Below are 16,405 nucleotides of genomic sequence, written 5' to 3' on the forward strand. Positions count from 1 at the left end.
GGGTAGGCATCCCTACAAATGCCTGAACGACATTTATTCCTCTGCCTTGTTTTGGGGCTGCTGTGAGACACAGAGAGAAGCCAGCCGCTCTTGTAACCAAGAGAGCGGATGATGAGCAGCGGCAGCATCCCGGGCCTGCTCCATACCTTCCTCTCCACCTCTGGCCCTGCGTAGCCCAGTACAACCCTCAGTCGCCGAGCACAGTCCAGCACACGGGTCACGAGCCCCCACTTCCCCCAACCGCTTTCATTTGCTAGTGCATCTGCTGCCAAGGTTAATGCTTATCTCGCAACAATTCTTGTTCCAGGCACCTGTTACTTCCGAAACAAGTTACTGATGCTTTCAGAGAGAAAAAAAAAATATGATTCTTTCAGGACCTCAACCACTCACTGAGTTATTTGGCTCAGGCCTTCCTAGCTGGCACCACTGGAGGGCGTGTGCCTCCCCAGCCTGGCTTTCCAGCCCATCCTTTTCATTCCTAAATCCATTTACACCCCTTGCCTTAGAGACCAGGTGTTATGTTCAGGCCAGAAACTATCTACTCCTATGTAGCCATGAATGCTTGTTCTTTGCTGGGACTCAGCCACAGGAAGAAATATAGCACATCTGAGCACGGGCCCACCACCAGGCTGCAACACCCCACCCCACCCCACCCAGTCCCTGCCCCGGGGAAGTTCTGCATGCTGTACATCTCAGCTCACGCACAGCATGCAGCCCCCAGCCTCCAAAGCATCCCAGAAGTGATATAAATCCTACAAGGATTTATAATATTATAAAGCCTTATGTCCTGCAGAGCACTATCAAGCTACTACGTGGTGTCTGGTCTCTCTGCATCTCATCACACTGTGGAGGAGCTGCCTCATGGAGAGTGGAGCGGACAGGCACTTGAAGGGATGCAGAAAGAGATCACTTCAGCCCAGCAGCACAATGTAGCCATACACTGGTTTGCCTGCCAGGGTTCACTGATTTTGTATTTCATCTTCTGGCCAAGCCGAGACATCGTCTCTTTTCTAAAAGTGACCAGTTCAAAATAAAACCACCTCTTCCCTTCCCAAGGGTTCTTGTTGCTGTGCAGTATCCCAGGACACTTGTCCCAGAAAACATAGGTCACCCATGATCTGTTTATCTTGATTACTCAAATTGCCTGACATGCAGGAAAGCAATGTATTGCACCTTTGGCATCTCTGACCTTTCCTTCTCCTGGCAACCCCTCTTGTACAAAGAGGTCTCAAAACCTTTAGCCACAGTTACTCACCAGAACTTCACAGAAGCTTTCAGGCACTCCTCATCCTTGCTCTACTCCTTTGGGGCACAGGAAACCCTCTTTATAGCCTGCCTCACTTTTCCCAGCAAGCTCTTTGCCCTGCCGTCACATAATGGCCCAAGCAAACATCTTTAAAGACTTTAAAGCTGGGAATACCATAGATTTGCATTGTCTCAGAACTGGTTCTTCAGCAAGGAAGATCCATCCCAGTATCACTGGGCTTTTTGCACCCTCAAAAATAACTGCTTCTCCTCCATTTTGGCTAATGGTGTTTAAAACCATGTTATTTTCCTTCATTAAAATCTTCTTAGTTCATTGCTTTGTAGCACATGGATTTGAAGCAGTTCCCACTAAACCACTATTTGAGGGACTTTTGTCTTCTCATCAGCATCTTGATCAGAGCAAGCTTCGTTGAACAAATAATGCTAAGGAAAAACAGAGGATGGAAGAACAGACCTTGTTCATTCTTCAAGCCAGTGTCCTAAGAATCTGAGCTTTCTTTTTCCCCTGTCTTCAGAGGAGAGATATGATCAGAGGGAAGGTTATTCTGTCCCAACCTAGAGAACGTACTGAAGGCTGCCTTCTGTCTCCTCTCCCTCAGTTGCTTCCTCAACTTTCCTTTTCTTGTTCCCATTTCCCTGCACTGCCACACATCCACAAGCAGAGTCTTCACCTTCACGAGTTCTTCTGTCCCCTGCCAGGCCTTAGGCTGAAAAAAGGTGGATTTACACAAAATACAACAGAAAAGTCAGCTGGAAAGACCTCAATCACTTTTCATATGAACTTACATCAATATACTATGAAAAAAATCTATTTGGTCCAGAGGAAAAGCATCATCTTGTGTTTACAGAAGTGTGTGCAATAACTGTGTGTTCTGGTCACAAACAGCAGTAACTGCTGTGATACTGATTTTAAGACTAAGAGATCATTATGGATATAGAGACACGATCAAATACTGCTGATCAGCTGAAGGTGTATTCATTGGCAGTGAATTAATTAGCCCAGTGACGGCTGAATCAGCCCCATCTACTCCCAAAGTTGCTGCCGTTGGCGCAGGAATGAGCGAGACTCACAGTTTGCTCCCGCGTCCCCACGCAGCAGGCTGGCACCCTCGCAGGAACCGAAGCCCACACCGCACCGTAAGCCAAGCTGTCGGCTCAGGAGCTGATTTGGTCACTTCCCTGCTGGCTCTGCTGAGAGGCACAGTCTGAACAGGTAAAACAAGGCTCAAACTGCTGCCGCTTCATCAAGGGCTGTCTCAGCCCCAGGCCAGCGCGGGTGGCCCTGCCTCAACTACAAATACATCCAGGAATAGCGAAGGACTCATCTCTTGTTTTTAAGAGATGGCAGCAGAGGGAAAAGCATGATGAGAAACAAAGATATATGACAATAAAGGTTAAGGTACTTTTATTATAAAAGTCTATACAATGAGCACCAGACATAGCAATGCAATTATATCTGGTTTAGTTATATATATTCCATATCTATATATCCATATAGATATATAGGTTTTGCTTTTACCAAAGTAAAACTGTTATATCACAAAATGCCTAGTTCTACCATTTATTTATTGCTCAACAGGGATGGCACAAAACACACTCAGCGTAACTGTTGCCATGCTTATCTACTATACTGAATAAACAGCCAAACACTGCATAACAAACACAAAGCAGCTGTTAATTCTGAATTGGAACCAGTCTGATCACTCACTCACTTATAAAAATATTGGAATCATATAGATTTAAGCATTATAAAGGAGGAATATATTATTTAAAACATTTAAATAGTGCATATTGACATTTTGCATGTGGTATATAAAACACAAACATTCATGTACAACACTATACAGTACACATTAGTTTCAATGTTTGGATACACCCGTGTCTGCAGACTGATAGAAAAGTAACTGAGTGTACATTGCACAATGGAACTGAATAAAATTGATAAATGGTCTCAAGACTAGTTTAACCTCATAATTCTCTAAGGTCCCAGATCATTTTGCAGTTAAAAAAAACCCAAAACAGCATACGACCAGTGCTCAATAGTTTTAGTGCTTCTTTTTTTTCTGAATTCCAAGATTACATGCCTACAAGCAGAGTAAAACAAACCGAGTAGCATTCTACAGTACACAGATGAAATCTGAGCACTAAAAATCCTACTTTCAACCTATTTCATATGCTTCCTGACAAAACAGCAAGTCTATGAGGTTACATGCTAGCCATTTCTTACGTTGTGAGAAAGTTCATATTTGGTCTTTCATAAAGCAGTGTGGATAATAGCTATGTTGACATTAGCCAGTCATACAAACATGCAGTGAGAGGAGGTGCATGCAAAACATGGCCACAATCAAACTGATACATTGAAGGAAAAAAAAATATTGAGAAAGCACCAGGTAAAATTAACACTTAGATTTTGCCAGATCAAAACCAGCTGCTGATGGCTGTTGCAGAGCATAAAGCTAGTAGCTAAATCATCATTCAGCACAGCAGATGTGATACTCAAAACATTATTTAGTTTCAACTCTGAAGCTAAATCATGCAAGGCCCATAAACTGTTTTGCTTACATCATAAGGGTTAGATAACTTATTTTTATTCTCCAACTGTAAAACAAAATTGTGATAAACAGCAGTAATTTTTTTCACTCAAAACCGACAGTTCACCCCGTGGTGTGCATTAACTACACTGATTTTAGCCCTTGATACCGTACTTATTTCAGGTACAGTGGAATTTTAACTGTCCTACGCCAGCTCTTTTCTGCTGGAGCTACGCAAGTCTGAGCGCCATCAGATTTCCCATACACCGAAATGTTCATTATGTTCCTCAAATCTTCCGAAAGTGGAGATGCAGTATCCAATTCAGACAAAACACTATGTCACCACTAGTTGATAAACAATAACCGATAAAATGATAAAATGAACAACAGTAACACAAGTCCTGTAGGCAGCATGTGATAAAACTTTTCAGTTTCCCAAGTTTTAAAAGACACTAAGCAAGGTCACTTTCTGGTTTGTCCACTGTCATCTTTATCAAGGAGGAAATGTGACCAGTAACGAGCAAAATCCATAGAGGTTAATTATGACTGTGTTATAGGTGCAATTTAGAATACCAAAAATTAAAGTTGTTCCACAGCAGTCCTTTGAAAGGAATTTCAGTCTGTTTTTTAAATGTTCCAGGAAAAGGAGCTGTACGTTTAAGTTGCTGACTTTTTTTCCCCCCATAATAAAAAAATAGGCAAGAGGAGTAGTTCGGTGTAGCATTATGGTATTAATAATTTCTTCAATAATGCAAAAAGTTGGTAATAACAAAAGTCTCAGAGTTCTTGAACGCTAAAGAAAAAAAAAAGCTATGGTTGTTTTGGAACAAGATGGATGCATCTGTAACACAAAACTTTGATGGAAATTGTGTTTGCTAAAGTTGGATAGAGCAGTCTCGAACTTAGAAATCTTACTTGCTCTCTAGACAGGACCTACTTACCCTTCAAACATGTTATAGTGGCACCACAATAAAGTGCACGAACTGGATTCTTTCAACAGTGCATGACAAATGAACACAAGCACCCAATAAGTACAGCGGTAGTATATGGAAATATCATGTTATTCAATGGGCTGGAGGAATATAATTCAAATAGATTTTGAAGAATCTTGTTTGCTGATAAGGACTTCTAACAGCCTAAGTTTGGCTTTAATTTTCTTGTACTCCTTGTACTCATCAAGCATTGGAACCCGATCTTCTTTCTGTACGTTCCTGGAAAAAAGAAGCACACTTAAGTTTCAAGAAAATCCTCCACACTGCAGCAAGCCAAACACAAAAGCAGCAACGTGCAGTTATCTTAGGGCAGATAAAAACATGTTTGGCAGCTGGTACACCAATAACAGGCACATTGTTGTATTTTAGCTCCTTGTAGTTAAAACTGCCATCACCTAAAAAACTGAACAGAAAACCCAGCAGCATTTATTCAGCACAACTGTTGCAGTATTGTTTATAAATCGTTCTCTTAAGTTCTTCTGGAGATTTTATTAACAGGATATGAAGACTTTCATTTCAGATCCTATGTATACATTACAGAAAAACACAAATAAATTTAAGTCCATCTGTATTTTCACTGCATATAGACTGACCCACAAATTGATATCAGAGAATTACTCTTATTTATTTAAGACTGGCCTATAATAAATTAATCTATTAATCTGACTTATTTTTAAATCAACCCTTCATTATTAACCTCATTATTTGCCATTAAAGTCAAAAGGAGTTACATCCCAAATTCATAAGTGCACGATGAAGCCATGTTAGTGGAATTTGTGTGACCAATGGTCCAGGAGTTTACAGTTAAGAAGAAACAGAGTAGAAAGTATAGTTAAGTGAGAACATCTGCCAGTCAAGAAAGTGACTGACCTCTGAAGAATGTTGTTATGTTTTGTTCATGAGGTGATACACCTCGAAAAACCTCCTGTTACACACAATGGGCGACAGTTCAATCAAATTAATAACAACATATATCCAAATAAGAAGTCTAAATGAACTAAACAATACAGAGAAGAATAAAAATTATCTACCCCTTTATTGGTAAAGCAAGTATCTACTGTCAGGACTGACCTACTGGAACAAAGGACAAATAGGCAAACTTCCCTGACCTACGTTAATAACAGAGGGATAATCTGAGGTTTGGTTTTTTTTAATATAAAAAACACTTTTTAATAAATATTTTAAAATGTTAATTTTTTTAATTAAAAAAAAAAAACACACACTTCTTCCATTTTCATTATTATGCTTTACAGACTGTAATAGAGGAAATAAAACTCAGGAGCAGGCTTCCTCCACTATTAAAAGTACACAAGAATGTTATCTCCTTCAGGAGATTATTCATAGAGATTAAAACAGATCAGAATCCATTTGGCAACATTCATATAGAAAGCTGAAGAAAATCCTTGGCTACGAAATGAGGCTGCTGTCCAGCATCTGGTTTTGTGCTAAACAAACCTTCCATTCTGCTGATAAAACTCCTCTTCAAACTCTCGTAATGTCTTACGTAGCTTCTTTTTTTCAGCTCTGGCTTTCCACAGTTGCTCCAATAATTCCGGCCTAAAAATTTCAAGTGAAAGAAAAATACTGTTGGCCATACAATGAAATTTAAATTCTTCAAAGCATACTCAAAAACAACTGAGCTAGCTGCACTAAGAATAAATCTGTCCTGCTCATAAGGAATATGCTATCTGGCTGATAGTGAAATATTGAGCACAAGCTAGTAGTTAATAAAAGGGTATAAATATTCTGTCTACACAGCCCAAATAAGGCTGAAGAAGGTTTTGCTGAATACAAAAAGATCTTAGTCAGACATGTCAGAGGAAAGAACACTCATTCAAGCCAAACACTTCCTGAGAAGTGCTGAACATGTCACTCCCACCCAACATCATATATTTGGTATCATGACTGTAGGTGCAAAAATTGCAACGTCTGTAATAGAATTAGTCACTTCTTATTTTTACATACATAGAAGCAGCGCGGGTGCTTGACAGCCTAAGGTCCCGGCTCAGTTTCTCTTGACCATCTTCAACATCAGACTCAGAGTTTTCAACTGGGCTTAAAACAGACTGTGTTTGGACAGCAGTTTTTAAGATATCGTTCAGGTCTGTAGATAAACCATCACTTTCCTCCTCTTCTTCCTGAAAGCCAAAGCAGAAATTCAAAACAAATGTGAAATATTTCAGTTCCCTATTACAAGTCCTGGGAAATATTTTTCAAAAATGCACTGTACACACCTTAATTTCTTCAAAAAAATGGGCAGTTTCACCTTCAATAATGGGCTGTAACATCTGCCCCCGCCTCTTAGTTGATGGTGACCCCTGCAAAAATTTAAGTTTGTTTCATTACGTGCAATTAGACATTAAACGCTGTGCGTGGTCAGAATTTTGTCCAAGTCACATAATACCTAAAGGTATTTCTCCTTTCACAAGAATAAAAGACTGCAAACATACTTACAGAGCACAAACAAAATAACCGTATAGCCCAAAAAGCTCAGATGCCCAAAGTAACCTTGACATAGAAGGAAATGTTGTAGCTTATAATTTATGCAAAAATAACTCTTCTTCAGACTTTACACAAAAAGCACTCACTCTCTCCATGTTTTGTAGAAAATTGATAAAAGGCAATACTATCTCTGAATTTCAAACTTACTCTTGTTCCTCCCAAACCAAACCACAGGCAGACTATACAGTTACACAAGGCCAGAGCCATTTTTTATCTTCTGCCAGACACACATTGGGAATAATACTGCCAGTTTCTTTTTCTAGGCTACCCCAAAGTCCAGCAATTAGAAGTGCTAAGCAATTTCAACAGATGGACTCTTTGGACAGGAGGAAGGTGGAACACGAAAGCCATGTAGACAATGATCTGTCAAAAAACTTTAGAGAGCTCCACTTATCTGTCTTACAGGTTTCAAAAGTAGAGGCCTGTGAAAAATATTTTACAGGTGTTGGCTACGGCACAGATTAGGAATAATGTTACCAAGATCTCTTCTGAATTTATAATCCTTTTGGTTGGCTATTACCCATCACAGCCAAAAAAAAAGAGCAACTATGATATAGTCATAAGGCTACTGATACTCATAGAATCATAGAATGGTTTGGGTGGGAAGGGACCTTTAAGGGTCATCTAGTCCAACCCCCCTGCAATGAGCAGGGACATCTTCAACTAGATGAGGTTGCTCAGAGTCCCATCCAACACCTCTGCTGAAGAGTCAGATTTTTGATGTGAGAGATGGGATAAAACTCAACCAGTCAAGGGCACCACCAATAAGCTATGACTCACCCAGCCATGGAGAAACGCTTAGGTGTTTAAGAGCAACCTGTGTTTATGGAGTTCAGAAAGGGATACTGACATCAAAGCCTTCAAGTTGCCCTTAAACTGAAATACAACTGCAATGTAAATACCTTTTTCTATAAAAGCAGCTACCCAAAAATGTATGTGCAAGAAAGGAATGATCTGGTCCCTTTATCTCAACGTACTTCAGCTTAAAGGGGATAGCTAAGGGCAGTCAGAGGCAGCCGATTAAGTTGCTGCTGAGTAAGCCGCTGCCCAGCTATGTAAAACTGGCAGAGAACTGTCTGTATGTAAAGAGATTATCTCACGTCAGCTATGGAGTCCCTTCCTTCTAAAAGGGCCAAATAGCTAATATCAAAACTGTTTTTTTGCAAGCCTGGGTCAGCATGCAAGATTTTGACTATAGCTCATGAAGAACGAAGACAGCCAGCTGGCTGTCATTCCCCAACTGTTTTACACAGACCATAAACAAGGTTACGCTGATCTCCTTGCACAGTATGAAAACTTTTCTTCCTCATCTCTTACAAGACCACAGAGAGAGGAAAAAAAATAATAGAAAGCACTGCAAGTTAGAAGGAAATGAAGCGAAAACACAATGAAAAAGCACAGATGTTGTGCAGACGCTGATAACGTCTCACAGTGGGGAAACGTGAAGGAATGAAATGGTTCTTCTGGCCATCCTATCACTCATGCCTCTGGTGACAGTAACCCGCAGCACGAAGGAGAGGCAAGCTTTACTGCAACGGGTGTTACTATTCTTGGGAGGACTCAAAGTACAACATGTACTGTGGATCCATACCTAGCACAGTGACTTGGGAATGTTTCGGCCACAGCAAGTTAGAACTGCTTATTTACTTCCACTGGAAACCATTTACTTCCTAAGAGCCATCAAGGTCACAGACAGCTTTGAACTGCTCTGCTCTTCAGCAGTAAATCAAATGCCTCAAGTATGATGACAACAACATCTTACATCTTCCACAAGAAAGATGTATTTTATGGAACAGTTTTACTAGCTGTTCTAGAGGCAGCCTAGCAGTTCAAAAGTGGAAAAAAAAATAGAAATAGCATTTGTTTTACTCACAAGAATAGGAGTAATGCTTGCTCTAGTTAACATTTGTTTTACAAGTCTGTATCTGTCATAAAGTGGCTTCACAATATGTCTTTCTTCTCTAGTAACCTAAAGGCAGAGAAACCACAGAATTAATTATACCAATCACTCAATAATAGACAAGCAAACACAAAGAGGTATGCTTCTCATGCCAGGCCACATACATTCCCATTAGGAACATAAAACTAGTTTAAATTGTGTGTATGAAATGGGGTTTATGCAGATAAAGGGGAATAAGTGGGTGCTTTTTCCTCTCTCTTTTCTCACTTTAACTCCCTCTATTTTTCAGGAAGAAATTTTAAAGACTTCTTAAAAGTTAGGGGAGCTTCAGTAGAAGCAAACTGTCTATCTTTAAAGACCTATGGAAAAGAGGAAGAAAAGGGACCAAGAACTGGAGAGGAAAACTGTGTGTCTAGCAGTGATGATGATTCTACAGAAATGACAGGGGGGGGGAAGAGAAAGATGAAACTGTAGAGATATTTTATCTGACATCTGATTCACTCTCAATTCTTGGCCACGGTGTACACTAACATGATGAATCTTAAAGGTTATCCTGAACAGTTACTGGCATTCTCTCCCTAAGGGGACTGTAGAATGAGTGCCAATATCTCCAAGACCATTATTCTTCCTTGGCTTTTAGACTGAAAGGCTTGGTCAGATTGATACGGCAGTGCTGATTATAAAGCCTGTGTGCCAATTCCAGAAGGCTGATCGAATAGTAACTGGAAAGATCTTGTGATTGGACTAGTGATGCTGATCACTCTCCAAGATAAAAATCCAGAACTTTAGGCACTAATCACTAGTCACTTACTTTTAACTTCCATATCTCCAATTATTTAAGATACATGCCACAGACTCGAAAAAAAATAAAAAAATAAAGTGTCTTTTCATTTCTGTTTTTGTGAAATCCAAAATAGTATTTCAGGCCTTTTCCCAGTAAATTCAATAGCGTCGTTTATTTTTAAGATTTCTCTTTGCTTCACAGACATACAAGGCACCAAACGACACTAATCACTTTGCAAACTCCAAAAACCGACTGATCTGTGGAAAAAGGGCCTATTAATACATAAATTTTTTTTAGAAGTCGATGCAATAACTTCCTCTGATAGCAACATGGAAACCAATTGTGCTGGTTTTGGCTGGGGTAGAGTTAATTTTCTTCACAGTAGCCAGTATGGGGCTGTGTTTTGGATCTGTGCTGGAAACAGTGTGGATAATTCTGGGATGTTTTCGTTATCGCTGAGCAGTGCTTAGAGAGTCTTACAGAGTCAAGGCCTTTACAGAGTCAAGGCCTTTTCTGCTCCTCACACCGCCCTGCCAGCGAGGAGGCTGGGGGTGCACAAGAAGTTGGGAGGGGACACAGGGGGGACAGCTGACCCCAACTGACCCAAGGGATATTCCACACCGTGTGGCGTCATGCTCAGCAATAAACCAGGGGGAAGGCTGGCGAGGGGGCTGCTGCTCGGGGACTGGCTGGGCAACAGTCGCGTGGTGATGAGCAATTGCTTTTATCTGCATCACTTGTCTTTCTTGAGTTTTATTTCTCTCTGTTATTTTCCTTTTCATTACAATTATTCATTATTATTATTATATTTTATTTCAATTGTTAAACTGTTCTTAGCTCATCCCATGAGCTTTTTCACTTTTATCTTTCCAATCCTCTTCCCCCCATCCTGCTGCAGGGGGGGAAGCGAGCAAGCAGCTATGTGGTGCTTAGCTGCCAGCTGGGGTTGAATCACACCACCAACAGATAACTTTGTGTTTTGGAGAAGAAAAAAACAAACAACCCACACACCAGCATTAAATTCTGGTATTACTACTGCACAAGAGTTACTGTTGTCTATGCATACATTAATACAGTTTGATGAAGTAAACCAAGTATTACCGGCCGTCCATGCTGACTTTCGTAATACAGGAGGCTTTTCTGGAGAGATGTTTTCTCTTCTACCAAATGGTCTTTTGTCATTTTCTGTCAGAAGAAAAATTCACACCTAACTAAACACCAGTCACTTCAACAGTTTTTCTACATTATCAGCTATACAGATGCCTTAGCCAAACTTAGCTTAGTTAATACCATACGTCCCACCTTCATCCATTTAAAGCTGTCCAATATTGTCAGCACATACTTGTAAATATTTTAATTAAGAGTGAACGAGGAAAACGTCGTTCATCTTGATCATTTCCCCACAGAGTCTGAAATACAAGGGCTTGGTAAAGGGCTGCTAGACAGAGGCACCATTTTGTCGATAAAGTGGTACCTGAAGTGTCTGACAGTGCTCTATTTCCCTCTGTTATTCTCTTAGAAACATCCTATCCATAACCTCATGCTTACTTTTATATCTTCTGGCAAACATCTCTCAACTCGTTTTTCCTTTAATCTTTTCAGAATGAGTTCAAGTGTAGCTTCCTTGGTGGGCTTCTTCTCTTTCTGCACAACCCGCATCTCATCTCCATTTTCTTCATCCTCTTGGTCAAGAGAGGAACCAAAGCTTTTTGGAAGAGTGTTACTTCGTGGACGTGGTTGAGGTATAAATTCTCCATCTGAGCTCCTCTGCTTTGTATCTGAAATGAGAAAAATTGCTCAATCCAAACGTTTAAAAGAAATAACTCTCTCAGTTCAACTGCAAATATAGGGAACATAACAGTTTGCACAGGCAAAGTGTCTCTTCTAATGCACTAAAAACAAAGCCACAAGAATAATTTGATTTTGATTTTTGAATAGTTCAGAAGCCAGAAATGAAATATTTTTACTGTCCTGTGGAATTTTACTGAATGACTCAACCATTGTAGTCACGTAGATAATTCGTGTTTGTGGAAAACCAGAAACTGTAGCATCCCTTACCTTTTATTTGCTTTCTCAATTTGGTAAGTTCAGTCATCCATTTTAAAACTTTTGGATTCGCTGCAATATCACTATAGGAAGGCTGAAAATACAAACAAACTACATTTTATGAAAACAAACACACTAAAGCATGTTTATAAATTTTTTTTCAAGATTTGGTATTATTTACGACAGTGAATGTGACTAGCAAGGTGGATGCCACTCTTAGTACCAGATCAGATTTCAGTGCCAACATAAGGGACAACACTTGTGAAAACAAACGTGAAACAAGACATCAGAAGTTGAGCCAGAGAGGGGTAAGATGCGTCTGTCTCTCCACGTCTCATCTGATATCCCCCCAGTCTCACTGCACAAACGTCACTGGTCGCCCTTCTCTGAGTTCAGGCATTATGGCACGTTTTTTAGTACTGCTGCTGTTCCATTCACTTTTGCAGACAGCAGTGCATAACAAAATTTTTTATCATTTGTGATCCCACAGTTAGTTACTCAGTGATGAGCTACAGGAAGTAACTTAGGTCTACCACGCCATCATTTATGCTGAGTAAGAGCAGAAGTGGTAACTTACCTTACTGTTTTTCTCTTTTTCAAATTGTTCCTCAAATTGCTTTATTTTTTTCTGTAATTTCTTGACAAGCTGATAAGGTGTCTTGTCTTCCCTTTTGTCTTCTTTTGAGCTAAAGGATGCTCTTCGTGTTCTGTAGTAAAAACATATTTTAAAAGTCATTTAAATAATTAAACGAGTGCAAACAACTTGTATATTTGAGTAACCGATGACCAATTTCCATTTTTTTCTCCAGTTCATAATTCATTCTTTTCAGGTTTTCAGTTAGAGCTGTTTACTTACTGAATCAAAATGCTTTCATCTGCTGCCTTCAAAATGTGATGTGTTATTTTTTCCTCTCTAATTTCAGTAATACCCCTAACAGAAAAACAGCATTTGAAATTAAAATGTAATTAACTAATGTACTGTTAATGACATTGTCATTAGAACAGTTCAGATCTTTCTGGTGGCTAGGCTACTTACCTAAGTTACAAGATACTCAGTACTTCTTGAAATATTGGGCACAGAATAAAGCCTAGGCTAGAAGCTACCACTGAACAATCCTTGGTAATTAGACAGCTCCACTTAACTAGTCTTAGGCAAGCTATTAGATACTTATCTAAAAAATATCTACATCATCTAATCTGTTGGCTTTACTAATACATTTCTAGAGTACATGATTCTGGTTTTGAATCATCTTTTGTACTTGTTCAGCTCCTTGACATTTGCTGCTTCTAAAGCGCCTTTTTATTTCACGCCTGACCATGAGAATTTTCTAGTACACTTATTACACAAGGTGCCTGAAAAAATCCCTCAACACAGCTAGTGACATCGATGTAGTTCTAGAGATTAGAAATACTAATCTAATAATCTACTAGTGTAGATCCTTATTAGTTTCAGAATGAGAACAGCTGTTACAATCAGCATTTTTCTGCAGGTCAGTCTTCTGCATAATTTTAACAGTACTTGTCAACTATCTTTTGCATCAATAAATATATGTCAGACAGAGATTTGCAGATTCTAAACAGTCTTTCCTGTTCCAGATTTTCTCATTTTATGAGATTATTTCTTCCCTAACAAGCATGGAAATTATTCTTAAATTCCCTTTCATAGTAATAGACAGTACAGGTCACAGGGCCTTTACAGCTTGGAGGGTCACACTCCCCCCAGTGCCACACAATAACTTGCAGCTTGTTTAGTTACAACTCTACTTTCATACACTGGGTTAAACGGGCTCGATCCTCTAAATCGGCAGAAGACCTGTATTACGAACCCTCCCTCTTCACTGTAGTGCCATCCCATGCCTCTCCCCCTAACAGCTGATACTTTCCTATAACCCTTCCACAGCCCAAATGAAGAACCTGCCCAGACCATTACTGCCCACTTCAGTTGCAATGGTTTGTACAACCCAGCTCTCTTCACTGGGAGTGGGTAACATGCTACGCAAAACAAATCCAAAATTATGCAACATGAAAATAGATACTCATGCTACTGAAAAAAAAAAAAAAAAGCCTAAACTTACATAAAATCATAGACCAGCAGCTGAGTAAAGACTGGTAAACAAAGGACAGAAATACTATCTTCAGCCCAGGAAGTGCCATTACAGCAGCTTGTCAGAAGCCCTGACCAAATGCCAGGGCAATCTGTACAAGCTTGCCCTATTTTTATGCTCTTTCCCTCAGCATCTGCCAGTGGCCACTTTGAGAGACACGATACCATTCCAGTGAACCTCTGGTCTGCCTCACTATGGCAGTTCCTGAGCAGGCAGAACAGCCAAATGGCCATATAATGCTACATTTGACCTTGGTCTTCAATTAATTCATATCATGAAAACCCATAAGGTTCTTAAACAGCTGTATTTCATGCTGGCAACACTCACCAAATTGCATTAAAATACATACCTAACGAAAGAAAGTGCTTTGGATGAAGAATCTAACGTTTCTGGATCATGTAAGAAACGCTGGCTTTGCCCAAAATCCAAACTACGATGTGACAATATCGGATGACAGTCCTCTTCCAATGGATGATTAGTCATCCTTCCAGCCTGCGGTGAAAGCTGAGCTTCTCCAGATTCACTGTCCTCCTGCCAAGACTTGAAAGCAGGAAACGGATCTAGAAGATAAAAAAGGGACACAAAACGGTACTTTTCTGTTAACAGAATTATAAACAAGAATCAAAAGGAAACAAAAATGCATACCCAATGCTTAGTCTGGTATGCTCTAAAGGATGTGGTGTCATACACAAAGTGAATAAAACCATTGAAATACATCAGAAAGCTACAAATTCTGTCATATTACAATTGAAAGAAAAAGGTACTGAAATGAAGTATGCACACTAGGATCCCTTTTTCAAAGTGTATCTTGGAAGTATGCATTTCTGAACAGTTCAAGAGTGTAAAAGAGCCTTATCAGAAATCCAAAGTTAGAAGAATATATTTATTGTCTGTTGCAATATTTTGCTGTGGAAATTAATTTTTATACCTTATGCACGTATTTTGAAAGATTGTCCTCTTGGTTTTGAAGAAGGTAACGTGACAATACCTCTTTAGGTACAATACCCATTTGCTTAAGTCTTTTTAAAGGAGTGTTGTTAGGTTTTTAAGTTTAAATCCATCTTGACACCACTGAGAAAAAGAGATTTCTTAATTTGTGGAAGGTGATTTCTTTCAGGCAGGGGATTCCAAAACAATCAATTTTTTTAAATCCCTATAAAAAGCTAGTTGCTAACGTCTCTTACAATTCTCAGATATGGTTTTCTTGCCATCTAACAAAAAGCTGCTATGGCCTTCCAAGCACTTTAATTTAAAAACCCACCCCCCTTTTGCTTTCAGAGAGTTGTCTATATTTTCCAGTTCAAATCAGGAATTTGAAAACTGGGTTCAAAGTGTGCAGAACAACAATAAAACCCACAAAGTAATCTTTAAAAAAATAACCCTTGTACCTGCTTTCCATTGTACATTTACTAAGTATTATTGGGATTTTTTTGTTTTGTTTTTAAGCGATAATCTTGCCTGTTTACACAGTACAAGATACAAGAAGGGGACTTTTTAGGAAAAAAAGTAAACAAAAAAACTGCAGATCAGAACATTCCCAAGATATAAGGGACAGCAGGTGAAGGGTTAGTTAGAAAGCAAACCATAAACTATCAAAAGGCAGATAACTGAACGTATGGCGAACCATACTTACCCTCCCCTTCTCTCTGCAGATGCATTGTTTTGAAATCAATGAGGGGAAAAGTGATAGGGCATGGCGCTAATAAAATGAAAAAGAATGGCAAAAATACTAAAGTGAACACACAGCACAGTCAGAACAAACTATACATAACATGTAAAGCAGGAAGATACAGTACCAGGGAAAAACATCCCAACTCTTGAGCCAGGCCCTGAGCACTCTCAGCTGCCAAGCAATTTCAATGGCAGGTAAGGATGCTCAGTCCTTAGCGAATTTGAACTTTTTACTGAAAAGATTTACAAAGAACTGACACAGGACTAGCAAAGGTTTGTTGTAGTTTAATAAGAGTGTCATGCATCCTCACATTAACAAAAGACAAGTTCTAAATATGTTTTGCTCACAGCTCGCAAATAACAGAGATGGTGATTTCCAAAAAGCAGGACAAACGCAGAAAAAAATACTCAGAAATATAGATTCACTGATCTGCATTTTTGCCTTAAGCCAGCAAGCATTTGATGTTCAGTTTCAAGAACTCTGTTGGTTACAGGCCTTTTAAGTTTTCTACTACGTTGGCTTTAACAATTCAAATCTTGTAACAAGGTTTGGACTACTATAGATTTCTTTACAAAGCAAATCTACTTCAGTGGAACACAATAAGGAC

At 39.4% G+C, this 16,405-nt stretch overlaps 1 protein-coding gene across 3 annotated transcripts in view; it reads right to left on the minus strand.

Moving 5' to 3' along the window:
- Positions 1-2,646: 2,646 nt before the first annotated feature.
- Positions 2,647-16,405, minus strand: part of FAM13B (family with sequence similarity 13 member B) — a 50,215-nt gene continuing 36,456 nt past the window's right edge. Inside the window, exons 15-25 of one of the 3 annotated variants that reach the window (XM_068408732.1) lie at positions 15,760-15,825; positions 14,476-14,686; positions 12,599-12,728; positions 12,034-12,115; positions 11,524-11,753; positions 11,077-11,160; positions 9,165-9,260; positions 7,024-7,107; positions 6,755-6,927; positions 6,245-6,346; positions 2,647-5,008 (exon numbers count right to left, since the gene is read on the minus strand). In XM_068408732.1, coding sequence (XP_068264833.1) covers positions 4,885-5,008; positions 6,245-6,346; positions 6,755-6,927; positions 7,024-7,107; positions 9,165-9,260; positions 11,077-11,160; positions 11,524-11,753; positions 12,034-12,115; positions 12,599-12,728; positions 14,476-14,686; positions 15,760-15,825 — 1,382 coding nt within the window. In that variant the 3' untranslated portion in view covers positions 2,647-4,884. The remainder of the gene's footprint in view (positions 5,009-6,244; positions 6,347-6,754; positions 6,928-7,023; positions 7,108-9,164; positions 9,261-11,076; positions 11,161-11,523; positions 11,754-12,033; positions 12,116-12,598; positions 12,729-14,475; positions 14,687-15,759; positions 15,826-16,405) is intronic. The other 2 variants (XM_068408734.1, XM_068408733.1) reach the window with 2 other exon arrangements.

The sequence above is a fragment of the Nyctibius grandis genome, chromosome 10 (assembly GCF_013368605.1).
Source record: "Nyctibius grandis isolate bNycGra1 chromosome 10, bNycGra1.pri, whole genome shotgun sequence".
NCBI lineage: Eukaryota > Metazoa > Chordata > Aves > Nyctibiiformes > Nyctibiidae > Nyctibius > Nyctibius grandis.